General features: G+C 47.3%; 1 protein-coding gene across 1 annotated transcript in view; it reads left to right on the top strand.

Moving 5' to 3' along the window:
• The window catches only part of SECISBP2 (SECIS binding protein 2), a 179113-nt gene extending 167727 nt beyond the window's left edge, over positions 1–11386 (top strand). The window contains exon 11 of the mRNA XM_063948674.1: positions 11153–11386. Within this exon, the coding sequence (XP_063804744.1) occupies positions 11153–11386 (234 nt within the window). The remainder of the gene's footprint in view (positions 1–11152) is intronic.
• The last annotated feature ends 2512 nt before the right edge of the window (positions 11387–13898 follow it).

The raw sequence follows: 13898 nt of genomic DNA, 5'->3' as shown, positions 1-13898 counted from the left end.
CTCCCTACCAGCGCAGCGCCTGCACGCTGGCAGGGAGCTACCCGTCGCACTCCGGGTCACTGCGTATGACGTCATGCAGCCGCCGAAGGTCCGCCCCCCGCACAGTCCAGGCACGCCTGCGTTGCTCGGACCGCGCCCCTAAAATGGCGGCCCAACCCCTCCCGCCCAGTAAACGCCTCTGCCTGTCAATCAGGCAGAGACCATCGCTGAGCAGAGATGCTGATTGCATCTCTGGCATGCACCGGTGCACTGCGGTGCATGCGCAGTTCAGACCTGATCGCCCGCTGTGTGAAAACGCACAGCAACGATCAGGTCTGAATTAGCCCCAAGGTCAGAGTGGATTTGTTTAGTATTACTGCACAGGATAAATTTGTCAAAAACATACAATGGCCGAATGTAATAACCTGTGAATTTGCAATGATGTGCGATTTACTGGTGATTTTGTCTTGTATATCGCCAGATGTAATTTGAAGGCTGACCAGCCACGATGCATGTCTGTTACCCACCACACATTTTGAAACCAGTGCTGTCAGCTTAGGATGGTGGTGGGAAGATCAGGGGGTCAAAGAGTTTGGGATCTCCCCAAGTTTTCTAAAACAAGAACTAGGGTTTATAAGCCTGTGCTGTTAGCACTATAGCTCAATGTGCGTCTCCCTGCCATAGGGCCTAATTCAGACCTGATCGCTAGGCTGCGTTTTCGTACATCTAAACTGCGCATGCACCATAATGCGCAGGCGCATCGTACGTGTACAAAGCGGATCGCCGCTCAGCGATGGGTTTGTGCGAAGGATCCGTTCGCACAGGCGTTTGCAAGGAGATTAACAGGAAGAAGGTGTTTGTGGGTGTCAACTGACCGTTTTTTGGGAGTGTTTGGAAAAATGCAGGCATGTCCAAGCGTTTTCAGGGAGGGTATGGGCGGCGACTATGCGAACGCAGGACTGCAAAAAAAACCTAGCGAGCGAACATGTCTGAATTAGCCCCATAGTGCTGGTCAGAACAGGGCTGTATTCGCTGGTCAGAACAAGGCAGAGTTTTCCAAACTTCACCATTCCAGTGCAGCTGTTAAGGATTATTTATTTATTATTTATTTATTAACAGTTTCTTATATAGTGCAGCATATTCCATTGGGCTTTACAATTAGAACAACAGTAATTGAACAAAACTGGGAAAAAAACACAGACATAGAGGTAGGAAGGCCCTGCTCGCAAGCTTACAATCTATAGGGAAACAGGCATAGATACACAAGGATAGATGCAGAACTTGGGGTGATACCAGCTTCTTGCGCATCCGGATGTACTCAATCACTTAAACAGACACAATAGGGCTATTGGGTATGTACTTACATATTAGTTCAATCCCGCGTACACATAACCGTTTCTTTGAGTTTCATAAAACGAGGATGAGCCTCAGTCAAAAATCAACTTACATTAGATTTCTGTCACGCATGCCCATAAAGGTTTCTTTTACTTTTCTTCTTTTTTTCTTCTTTTTTTCTTTTTTTATTTCTTAAAAAGCTTGTAAGAAATAAAAAAAGTTTTTTTAACAAAGTCCTTTTGGTGTGGATACTCGAACTTCTGAAGAAAAGTGAAAGAAACCTTTGTGGGCATGCGTGACAGAAATCTAATGTAAATTGATTTTTGATTGAGGCTAATCCCCGTTTTATGAAAATCAAAGAAACTGTTATGTGTACGCGGGATTGAACTAATATGCGCAAGAAGCTGGTATCGCCCCAAGTTTTGCATATATCTGTTTGAGAGCGGGTGCTCTCTTTATTTTACTGGCCGCCTGCTTGTATCTGGATTGAGCGCAAAAGGAGAAGATTCTACCTCTTCTTTTTGTTACACAAGGATAGATGCTATCTATTGCATAATGGTCCACCAGATTGCTAGGTTCTTAATGGGTTGTATAATATGAACACCCCGCAATATTGGGCAAGTGTCAGGAGGGTGTGAGAGTAAAGAAAGACAAAATATGTGATGTTATGTATACTGTACAGAGAGGATATAATTATATAGGGAAGCACTAAAAGTTATGTGAGTGGGTCTGGAATTTGATAGGCTTGTCTGAAGAGGTGAGTTTTCAGGGAACGTTTAAAGGTTTGGAGACTAGAGGTGAGTCTTATTGTGCGTGGGAGGGCATTCCACAGAGTGGGTGAAGTCTGAATAAAGTCCTGTAATTTTGAGTGGGAACAGGTAATACATGTGGATGAGAGACGCAGATCTTGTGCAGAGCAGAGAGGTCTGGTAGGGAGATATTTTGAGATGAGTGAAGAGATGTATGTTGGCGCAGTTTGGTTAATAGCCTTGTATGTCAGTAAAAGTATTTTCTCTGACGTCCTAGTGGATGCTGGGAACTCCGTAAGGACCATGGGGAATAGACGGGCTCCGCAGGAGACTGGGCACTCTAAAAGAAAGATTAGGTACTATCTGGTGTCTCCTCCCACTATGACCCTCCTCCAGACCTTAGTTAGATTTCTGTGCCCGGCCGAGCTGGATGCACACTAGGGGCTCTCCTGAGCTCCTAGAAAGAAAGTTTATTTTAGGTTTTTTATTTTACAGTGAGACCTGCTGGCAACAGGCTCACTGCATCGAGGGACTAAGGGGAGAAGAAGCGAACCTACCTGCTTGCAGCTAGCTTGGGCTTCTTAGGCTACTGGACACCATTAGCTCCAGAGGGATCGACCGCATGGAACTGGCCTTGGTGTTCGTTCCCGGAGCCGCGCCGCCGTCCCCCTTACAGAGCCAGAAGCAAGAAGAGGTCCGGAAAATCGGCGGCAGAAGACTTCGGTCTTCACCAAGGTAGCGCACAGCACTGCAGCTGTGCGCCATTGCTCCTCATGCACACTTCACACTCCGGTCACTGAGGGTGCAGGGCGCTGGGGGGGCTGCCCTGAGGGCAATATATGACGCCTTGGCTGGCAAATCTACATCATATATAGTCCTAGAGGCTATATAGATGTAAAATTACCCCTGCCAGTATTCCAGAAAAAGCGGGAGAAAGTCAGTTGAAAAAGGGGCGGGGCTTCTCCCTCAGCACACTGGCGCCATTTTCTCTTCACAGTGCAGCTGGAAGACAGCTCCCCAGGCTCTCCCCTGTAGTTTTCAGGCTCAAAGGGTTAAAAAGAGAGGGGGGGGGCACAAAATTTAGGCGCAATATTGTATATACAAGCAGCTATTGGGAAAAATTCACTCAATATAGTGTTAATCCCAAAATTATATAGCGCTCTGGTGTGTGCTGGCATACTCTCTCTCTGTCTCCCCAAAGGGCTGTGTGGGGTCCTGTCCTCAGTCAGAGCATTCCCTGTGTGTGTGTGTGTGTGCGGTTTGTCGGTACGGCTGTGTCGACACGTTTGATGAGGAGGCTTATGTGATGGCAGAGCAGATGCCGATAAATGTGATGTCGCCCCCTGTGGGGCCGACACCAGAGTGGATGGATAGGTGGAAGGTATAAACCGACAGTGTCAACTCCTTACATAAAAGGCTGGATGACGTAACAGCTGTGGGACAGCCGGCTTCTCAGCCCGCGCCTGCCCAGGCGTCTCAAAGGCCATCAGGGGCTCAAAAACGCCCGCTCCCTCAGATGGCAGACACAGATGTCGACACGGAGTCTGACTCCAGTGTCGACGAGGTTGAGACATATACACAATCCACTAGGAACATCCGTTACATGATCCCGGCAATAAAAAATGTGTTACACATTTCTGACATTAACCCAAGTACCACTAAAAAAGGGTTTTATGTTTGGGGAGAAAAAGCAGGCAGTGTTTTGTTCCCCCATCAAATGAGTGAATGAAGTGTGAAAAAGCGTGGGTTCCCCCGATAAGAAACTGGTAATTTCTAAAAAGTTAATGATGGCGTACCCTTTCCCGCCAGAGGATAAGTTACGCTGGGAGATATCCCCTAGGGTGGATAAGGCGCTCACACGTTTGTCAAAAAAGGTGGCACTGCCGTCTTAGGATACGGCCACTTTGAAGGTACCTGCTGATAAAAAGCAGGAGGCTATCCTGAAGTCTGTATTTACACACTCAGGTACTAGACTGAGACCTGCAGATAGTGCTGCTGCAGCGTGGTCTGTAACCCTGTCAAACAGGGATACTATTTTGCGAACATAAGACGTTGTCTTATATATGAGGGATGCACAGAGGGATATTTTGCCGGCTGGCATCCAGAATTAATGCAATGTCCATTCTGTCAGGAGGGTATTAGAGACCCGACACTGGACAGGTGATGCTGACTTTAAAAGGCACATAGAGCCTTATAAGGGTGAGGAATTGTTTGGGGATGGTCTCTGGGACCTCGTATCCACAGCAACAGCTGGGAAGAAAAATTTTTACCTCAGGTTTCCTCACAGCCTAAGAAAGCACTGTATTATCAGGTACAGTCCTTTCGGCTTCAGAAAAGCAAGCGGGTCAAAGGCGCTTCCTTTCTGCACAGAGACGAGGGAAGAGGGAAAAAGCTGCACCAGTCAGCCAGTTCCCAGAATCAAAATTCTTCCCCCGCTTCCTCTGAGTCCACCGCATGACGCGGGGGCTCCACAGGCGTAGCCAGGTACGGTGGGGGGCCGCCTCAAAAATGTCAGCGATCAGTGGGCTCGCTCACAGGTGGATCCCTGGATCCTTCAAGTAGTATCTCAGGGGTACAAGCTGAAATTCGAGGCGTCTCCCCCCCGCCGTTTCCTCAAATCTGCCTTGCCGACAACTCCCTCAGGCAGGGAGGTTGTGCTAGAGGCAATTCACAAGCTGTATTCCCAGCAGGTGATAGTCAAGGTGCCCCTACTTCAACAAGGACGGGGTTACTATTCCACACTGTTTGTGGTACCGAAACCGGACGGTTCGGTGAGACCCATTTTAAATTTGAAATCCTTGAACACATACATAAAAAAATTCAAGTTCAAGATGGAATCGCTCAGGGCGGTTATTGCAAGCCTGGAGGAGGGGGATTACATGGTATCCCTGGACATCAAGGATGCTTACCTACATGTCCCCATTTACCATCCTCACCAGGAGTACCTCAGATTTGGGGTACAGGATTGCCATTACCAATTCCAAACACTGCCGTTTGGACTGTCCACGGCACCGAGGGTCTTTACCAAGGTAATGGCAGAAATGATGATACTCCTTCGAAAAAAAGGGAGTTTTAATTATCCCGTACTTGGACGATCTCCTTATAAAGGCGAGGTCCAAGGAGCAGTTGTTGGTCGGAGTAGCACTATCTCGGGAAGTGCTACAACAGCACGGATGGATTCTATACATTCCAAAGTCACAGCTGGTTCCTACCACACGCCTACTGTTCCTGGGGATGGTTCTGGACACAGAACAGAAAAAAGTGTTTCTCCCGCAGGAGAAAGCCAAGGAGCTGTTATCTCTAGTCAGAGACCTCCTGAAACCAAAACAGGTATCGGTGCATCACTGCACACGAGTCCTGGGAAAAATGGTAGCTTCTTACGAAGCAAAATTCCATTCGGCAGGTTCCATGCAAGAACCTTTCAGTGGGACCTCTTGGACAAGTGGTCGGGATCGCATCTTCAGATGCATCGGCTGATAACCCTGTCTCCAAGGACCAGGGTATCTCTACTGTGGTGGCTGCAGAGTGCTCATCTTCAAGAGGGCCGCAGATTCGGCATACAGGACTGGGTCCTGGTAACCACGGATGCCAGCCTTCGAGGGCAGTCACACAGGGAAGAAATTTCCAAGGACTTTGGTCAAGTCAGGAGTCGTCCCTACACATAAATATTTTGGAACTGAGGGCCATTAACAATGCCCTAAGTCTGGCAAGGCCTCTGCTTCAAAACCAGCCGGTACTGATCCAATCAGACAACATCACGGCAGTCGCCCATGTAAACCGACAGGGCGGCACAAGAAGCAAGATGGCGATGGCAGAAGCCACAAGGATTCTCCGATGGGCGGAAAATCACGTCTTAGCACTGTCAGCAGTGTTCATTCCGGGAGTGGACAACTGGGAAGCAGACTTCCTCAGCAGACACGACCTACACCCGGGAGAGTGGGGACTTCATCCAGAAGTCTTCCAACTGTTGGTAAACCGTTGGGAAAGGCCACAGGTGGACATGATGGCGTCCCGCCTAATCAAAAAACTAGATATTGCGCCAGGTCAAGGGACCCTCAGGCAATAGCTGTGGACGCCCTAGTGACACCGTGGGTGTACCAGTCGGTTTATGTATTCCCTCCTCTGCCTCTCATACCAAAGGTACTGAGAATAATAAGAAAACGAGGAGTAAGAACGATACTCGTGGTTCCGGATGGGCCAAGATGAGCTTGGTACCCAGAACTTCAAGAAATGATATCAGAGGACCCATGGCCTCTACCGCTCAGACAGGATCTGCTACAGCAGGGGCCCTGTCAATTCCAAGACTTACCGTGGCTGCGTTTGACGGCATGGCGGTTGAATTCCGGATCCTAAAGGAAAAGGGCATTCCGGAAGAAGTCATTCCTACGCTGATAAAAGCCAGGAAAGAAGTAACCGCAAACCATTATCACCGTATTTGGCGAAAATATGTTGCGTGGTGTGAGGCCAGGAAGGCCCCAACAGAGGAATTTCAGCTGGGTCGTTTTCTGCACTTCCTACAGTCAGGGGCGACTATGGGCCTAAAATTGGGTTCCATTAAGGTCCAGATTTCGGCTCTGTCGATTTTCTTCCAGAAAGAACTGGCTTCACTGCCTGGAGTTCAGACATTTGTAAAGGGAGTGCTACATATTCAGCCCCCTTTTGTGCCTCCTGTGGCACCTTGGGATCTCAACGTGGTGTTGAGTTTCTTAAAATCACATTGGTTTGAGCCACTTAAAACTGTGGATTTGAAATATCTCACGTGGAAAGTGGTCATGTTATTGGCCTTGGCTTCGGCCAGGCGTGTGTCAGAATTGGCGGCTTTGTCATGTAAAAGCCCTTATCTGATTTTCCATATGAATAGGGCAGAATTGAGGACTCGTCCCCAGTTTCTCCCTAAGGTGGTATCAGCTTTTCACTTGAACCAACCTATTGTAGTGCCTGCGGCTACTAGGGACTTGGAAGATTCCAAGTTACTGGACGTAGTCAGGGCCTTAAAAATTTATATTTCCAGGACGGCTGGAGTCAGGAAAACTGACTCGCTTTTTATCCTGTAGGCACCCAACAAAATAGGTGCTCCTGCTTCTAAGCAGACTATTGCTCGCTGAATTTGTAGCACAATTCAGCTGGAGCATTCTGCGGCTGGATTGCCGCATCCTAAATCAGTAAAAGCCCATTCCACGAGGAAAGTGGGCTCATCTTGGGCGGCTGCCCGAGGGGTCTCGGCTTTACAATTTTGCCGAGCTGCAACTTGGTCAGGGGCAAACACGTTTGCTAAATTCTACAAAATTGATATCCTGGCTGAGGAGGACCTTGAGTTCTCTCATTCGGTGCTGCAGAGTCATCCGCACTCTCCCGCCCGTTTGGGAGCTTTGGTATAATCCCCATGGTCCTTACGGAGTTCCCAGCATCCACTAGGACGTCAGAGAAAATAAGATTTTACTCACCGGTAAATCTATTTCTCGTAGTCCGTAGTGGATGCTGGGCGCCCATCCCAAGTGCGGATTGTCTGCAATACTTGTATGTAGTTATTGCCTAACTAAGGGTTATTGTTGAGCCATCTGTTGAGAGGCTCAGTTATATTTCATACTGTTAACTGGGTATAGTATCACGAGTTATACGGTGTGATTGGTGTGGCTGGTATGAGTCTTACCCGGGATTCAAAATCCTTCCTTATTGTGTCAGCTCTTCCGGGCACAGTATCCTAACTGAGGTCTGGAGGAGGGTCATAGTGGGAGGAGCCAGTGCACACCAGATAGTACCTAATTTTTTTTTTAGAGTGCCCAGTCTCCTGCGGAGCCCGTCTATTCCCCATGGTCCTTACGGAGTTCCCAGCATCCACTACGGACTACGAGAAATAGATTTACCGGTGAGTAAAATCTTATTTTATATTTAATACGGTAGAATTCCGGTAACCAATGGAGGGACTGACAGAGCGGATCTGCAAACGATTAACATCTAGCGAGGAAGATTAGCCTCGCAGCTTCATTCAAAATGGATTGTAGTGGTGAGAGCCTATGGGGGTAATTCCAAGTTGATCGCAGCAGGAACTTTTTTAGCAGTTGGGCAAAACCATGTGCACTGCAGGGGATGCAGATATAACATTTGCAGAGAGAGTTAGATTTGGGTGGGTTATATTGTTTTTGTGCAGGGTAAATACTGGCTGCTTTATTTTTACACTGCAATTTAGATTGCAGATTGAACACACCACACCCAAATCTAACTCTCTCTGCACATGTTATATCTGCATCCCCTGCAGTGCACATGGTTTTGCCCAACTGCTAAAAAATTTCCTGCTGCGATCAACTTGGAATTACCCCCTATGTTTGGGAGACCGGTCAGGAGACTTTTACAATAATCAGTGTGGGAGATAATGAGAGCATGGATTAGAGTTTTTGCTGTGTCTTGTGTAAAATATGGTCGTATTTTGGATATGTTTCTTAGATGTATGTAACATGATCTTGAGACAGATTGAATGTGGGGAACGAAGGACAATTCAGAGTCAAGAATGACACCTAGGCAGCGAGCTTGTGGGGTAGGGATGATTGCCGAGTTCTCAACAGTGATAGAGATATCAGGTTGGAAACTACTATTGGCCGGTGGAAATATAATTAATTCTGTTTTGGAAATACTAAGTTTGAGGTGGCGAGAAAGGCATTCAGTGACCCTGACCAATACAGATGGTGACAAATCAGGAGAGGATAGGTAGATTTGAGTATCATCCGCATACAGATGGTACTGAAATCCGAAAGAGTTGATTAGTTTCCAAGAGATGTGGTATAGATAGAGAAAAGCAGAGGACCTAAGACTGAGCCTTGCGGTACTCCAACTGAGAGAGGTAGCGAAGAGGAGGTGGAATCAGAGAAAAGAACACTGAAGGAGCGATTAGATAGGTAGGATGAGAACCAAGAAAGGGCTGTGTCCTGAGTACCTAGGGATTGTAGTGTTTGTATGAGAAGAGAGTGGTCAACAGTGTCAAAAGCAGCAGAGAGATCAATGAGAATAAGTAGAGAGTAATGTCCTTTAGATTTAGCAGTGACCAAATCATTCACTACCTTAGTCAGTGCTGTCTCTGTGGAGTGTTGAGCACGAAATCCTGACTGAAGTGGGCCCAGTAGGCTGTGTGAGTTAAGAAAGTGTGTGAGGCGAGTGTAGGCAAGTCTCTCAAGTAGCTTGGAGGGGCATGGGAGCTGAGAGATGGGACGGTAGTTTGAGAGAGAGTTATGGTCAGAGTTTTGTTTTTTTCAGAATGGGAGTAATCACTGCATGCTTGTATAGAGAAGGAAAGATACCAGCAGACAGAGAGATTATAGATTTTTGTTAAGGTTGGGATGAGCACAGCAGACAGAGCTTTACTAATTTGTGAGGGTATTAGAGTAGGCAGATGAAGAGTGCAGATACTTCATTTTCATTTGTAGTATCAAAGGAAGAGAAGGTGTTAGAGCAGTGTTTTTCAACCACTGTGCCGTGGCACACTAGTGTGCCCTGAGCAGTCTCCAGGTGTGCCACCATAGAAGCACAGCCAGGCCCGTCAGTGTTTTGCCGCTACTGAGGCCCTGGAACGATCAATACTGGTGGGTTTAGTGGTTGCAGAGCCAGTTCTTATTTTGGACCCGGGCAGTGTTGGGCTCTTCTGGCTTTCTCAGATGTGGCTCAGGCATTACCTATGTTGAAGCTGCAACATGACATCATAGGACATGCAACTGCACCATGCATCACCATTATATTTGAATGTGCCTTGGCAATACTTAAATCTTGTTCAGTGTGCCGCGAGTTGTAAAGGGTTGAAAATCTCTGTGTTAGAGGGTTCAGGCAGGGAATTGAGCAGGTAACTTGCTGTGGAAGATCATACCATTTCATTTCGGATCTTGTCCTTGAAATAGGAAGCAAGATCTTGCGCACTGACAGTGGCTGGTGGGTTGGGTGAGGGAGGGAGGGACGAGAAGTGATTTAAATGTATTAAAAAGTCTCGCTTCTGGTTAGAGGCTTGAGTAGATATGAAAGATTGAAAATATGTTTGTTTGGCAGTGTCCAGAGCATTACAATAAGAGTGGTAGGTGGTCTTATATGTGAGAAAGTCAATTGAACTACGAGATTTACGCCACTCTCGTTCTACTTTATGTGAGAGTTTTTGTAGGTGTCTAGTGTATTTAGAGTGCCACGGAAGACATCTAAGTCTACATGGAGTGTGATGGGTAGCTGGAGCCACTTCATCAAGTGCTGTTTCTAGAGTTTGGTTAAGTTGTGACACAGCAGTCTCAGGAGAGGTGAATGTAGAAATTGGTGAGAGCAGTGGTTGCAGTGAGGTAGATAGCTGTTGAAAATTAATAGCGTTAATATTTCTGCGGGTTAGAGGCGGCTTGGTAGACTTCAGGGACATTGAGTTTGAAGTAATGTTGGAGAGCATGCAGGTGATAAGGTGATCTGAGAGAGGGAAAGGAGTGTTAGTGAGTTCAGAAACAGAGCATCGTCTGGTGAATACAAGATCAAGTCAGTGGCCCTCCTGATGAGTAGGGGAGTCAGTCCATTGGGAGAGGCCAAGAGAGGAGGTCCATGCTTCAGCACAGGTGACTTAATTATTACCTCAGTCAATTTGGTTTAACCGTCTGGATTCAAGCATGGATATCCTTAAAACCTGGACTGTAATGGCAGAGTTTGGGGAAACTCTGCCTTAGAGGGTTCAGACCCGCAAATAATTGTCCCTGCCCCCTAGGGCAAACCAGCCCGGTGCTGCTTTTCCCATCACCCCTGTGCAATGGTAGCGTCCTAGCATTCATTTAAATTGGGCACGATGACTTGCTATAGTACCTGTACTACACCAGAAAAAATATTTTATATATTTTTCAATTTAAATTTTAATGTAAAACCAACAGTAATGCAGCTGCAACTGACTTTGGTGCAACTCTGAATCTTGCCGACTGTGCATTTTGAATGTTCCAAAGTGGATTCCATATTAAAAAATTCAAGCTATACCTGATTTTTTTTTTTTTTTTTTTTTTGCAGATATGGCAGCACAGAATGCTTTGTACATGTAAGTAGAAGTTTAGAAGGACACATATATATATATATTTTTTTGTTCACATGTTTTATAGGGTCATTTTCACAAGTTATATGAGCTCACAATGAAAGCCAGAGAAGCCTACACGGACATGGTTACCTCATTACAAGAGCAGCAGAAAGAAGATGAGGTAGAAGGGAATGACTTAGAAAACACTGAGCAGAAACCTGTGGAAGTGAGCACTGCGTACACTCCAGACGATGCAGATGAGCCAAACTATAGTGAGTACCACCAACATCCTCATGTGTCACATCCAGCCTCTGTTTAATGGTCAGCTTGCTTACAGAACATAACCCATTTAAGAAACAAAACGCCAAAATAGTTATGGGACGATGTTGGCCACACATAACACAATGACCAGTTTGGTTATGGTTGTCATGATCACAGACCTTTTCAGACTGCACACTGCGATATCTGGCAAATTGCTCCATTGTACAGGCTGTGATATCATAGCACTTGTCAGCATTACCCATTCTTCTCTTGATGCTGTCATTTATATCTAGATATTTTTTATTTATTTCTCTTACGTCCTAGAGGATGCTGGGGACTCCGTAAGGACCATGGGGTATAGACGGGCTCCGCAGGAGACATGGGCACGCTAAAGACTTTAGAATGGGTGTGCACTGGCTCCTCCCTCTATGCCCCTCCTCCAGACCTCAGTTAGATCCTGTGCCCAGAGGAGACTGGGTGCACTGCAGGGGAGCTCTCCTGAGTTTCTCTGAAAAATACTTTTGTTAGGTTTTTTATTTTCAGGGAGCACTGCTGGCAACAGGCTCCCTGCATCGTGGGACTGAGGGGAGAGAAGCAGACCTACTTAAATGATAGGCTCTGCTTCTTAGGCTACTGGACACCATTAGCTCCAGAGGGTCGGAACGCAGGTCTCCCCCTCGCCGTTCGTCCCGGAGCCGCACCGCCGTCCTCCTCACAGAGCCGGAAGATAGAAGCCGGGTGAGTATTAAGAAGAAAGAAGACTTCAGATCCTCACTGAGGTAACGCTGCGCGCCATTGCTCCCACACATACACACACAGCGGGCACTGTAAGGGTGCAGGGGGGGCGCCCTGGGCAGCAATATTAACCTCAAGGGACACTGGCATATAGATTAGATACTGCGGAGGCGGTATGTTAAAAAAACAAAACCCGCCAGTATAAATAATTTGAGCGGGACCGAAGCCTGCCGCTGAGGGGGGCGGAGCTTGATCCTCCAGCACCAACCAGCACCATTTTCTCCACAGCACACTACAGAGAAGCTGGCTCCCCGGACTCTCCCCTGCTGAACACCTTTACAAAGGGCAAAAAAGAAGGGGGGGGGGGGGGGGGCACATTAATTGGCGCAGTGAGTGTAGTTATATATTTATATAAAAGCGCTGTACTAACTGGGATTTTATTCCAGTGTCCGGTGGCGCTGGGTGTGTGCTGGCATACTCTCTCCCTGTCTCTCCAAAGGGCCTTATTGGGGGACTGTCTCCATATAGATATATCCCTGAGTGTGTGGGGGTGTCGGTACGTGTGTGTCAGCATATCTGAAGCGGAAGGCTCATCTAAGGAGGAGGTGGAGCAGATGATTGTGGTGCCTCCGTCGGCAATGCCGACACCTGATTGGTTGGATATGTGGAATGTTTTAAATGCAAATGTGTCTTTATTACATAAGAGATTGGACAAAGCAGAGTCCAGGGATAAAACAGGGAGTCAATCCATGGCTTTGACTGTGTCTCAGGGCCCTTCAGGGTCTCAGAAACGTCCGCTGTCCCAAGTAGCAGACACTGATACCGACACGGATTCTGACTCCAGTGTCGACTACGATGATGCGAGGTTACACCCAAGGGTGGCCAAAAGTATTAATTATATGATTATTGCAATAAAAGATGTTTTACATATCACAGATGACCCCTCTGTCCCTGACACGAGGGTATGCATGTTTAAGGAAAAGAAACCTGAGGTAACCTTTCCCCCATCTCATGAGCTGAACACGTTATTTGAAAAAGCTTGGGAAACTCCAGACAAGAAACTGCAGATTCCCAAGAGAATTCTTATGGCGTATCCTTTCCCTGCACAGGACAGGTTACGGTGGGAATACTCACCCAAGGTGGACAAGGCTTTAACGCGCTTGTCCAAAAAGGTGGCGCTACCGTCTCCAGACACGGCAGCCCTCAAGGATCCTGCTGATCACAGACAGGAGACTACCTTAAAATCAATTTATACACATACGGGTGCCTTGCTCAGACCGGCAATAGCGTCGGCTTGGGTTTGTAGCGCTGTAGCAGCTTGGGCAGATACCTTGTCAGCTGACATTGATACCCTAGATAGGGATACTATTTTATTGACCTTAGGTCACATTAAAGACGCAGTCTTATATATGAGAGACGCTCAGAGAGACGTTGGGCTGCTAGGTTCGAGAGCCAACGCCATGGCGATTTCTGCTAGGTGAGCCCTGTGGACCCGCCAATGGACGGGTGATGCCGACTCAAAGAGGCATATGGAAGTTTTGCCTTACAACGGTGAGGTTTTATTTGGGGAAGGTCTCGCGGACCTGGTTTCCCCAGCTACTGCGGCTAAATCTACTTTTTTACCTTATGCTCCCCCACAGCAAAAGAAAACACCACAATATCAGATGCAGTCCTTTCGGTCGCATAAGTCCAGAAGAGGTCGGGGCTCTTCCTTCCTCGCCAGAGGTAAGGGTAGAGGGAAAAGAATGCCGGCTACGGCTAGTTCCCAGGAGCAGAAGTCCTCCCTGGCTTCTACTAAATCCACCGCATGACGCTGGGGCTCCACTGGGGGAGTA

Source organism: Pseudophryne corroboree, chromosome 1, assembly GCF_028390025.1.
Source record: "Pseudophryne corroboree isolate aPseCor3 chromosome 1, aPseCor3.hap2, whole genome shotgun sequence".
NCBI classification, from domain to species: domain Eukaryota; kingdom Metazoa; phylum Chordata; class Amphibia; order Anura; family Myobatrachidae; genus Pseudophryne; species Pseudophryne corroboree.
The sequence above is the reverse complement of the archived record's forward strand: the minus strand, read 5'-3'. Positions and strand labels throughout refer to the sequence as shown.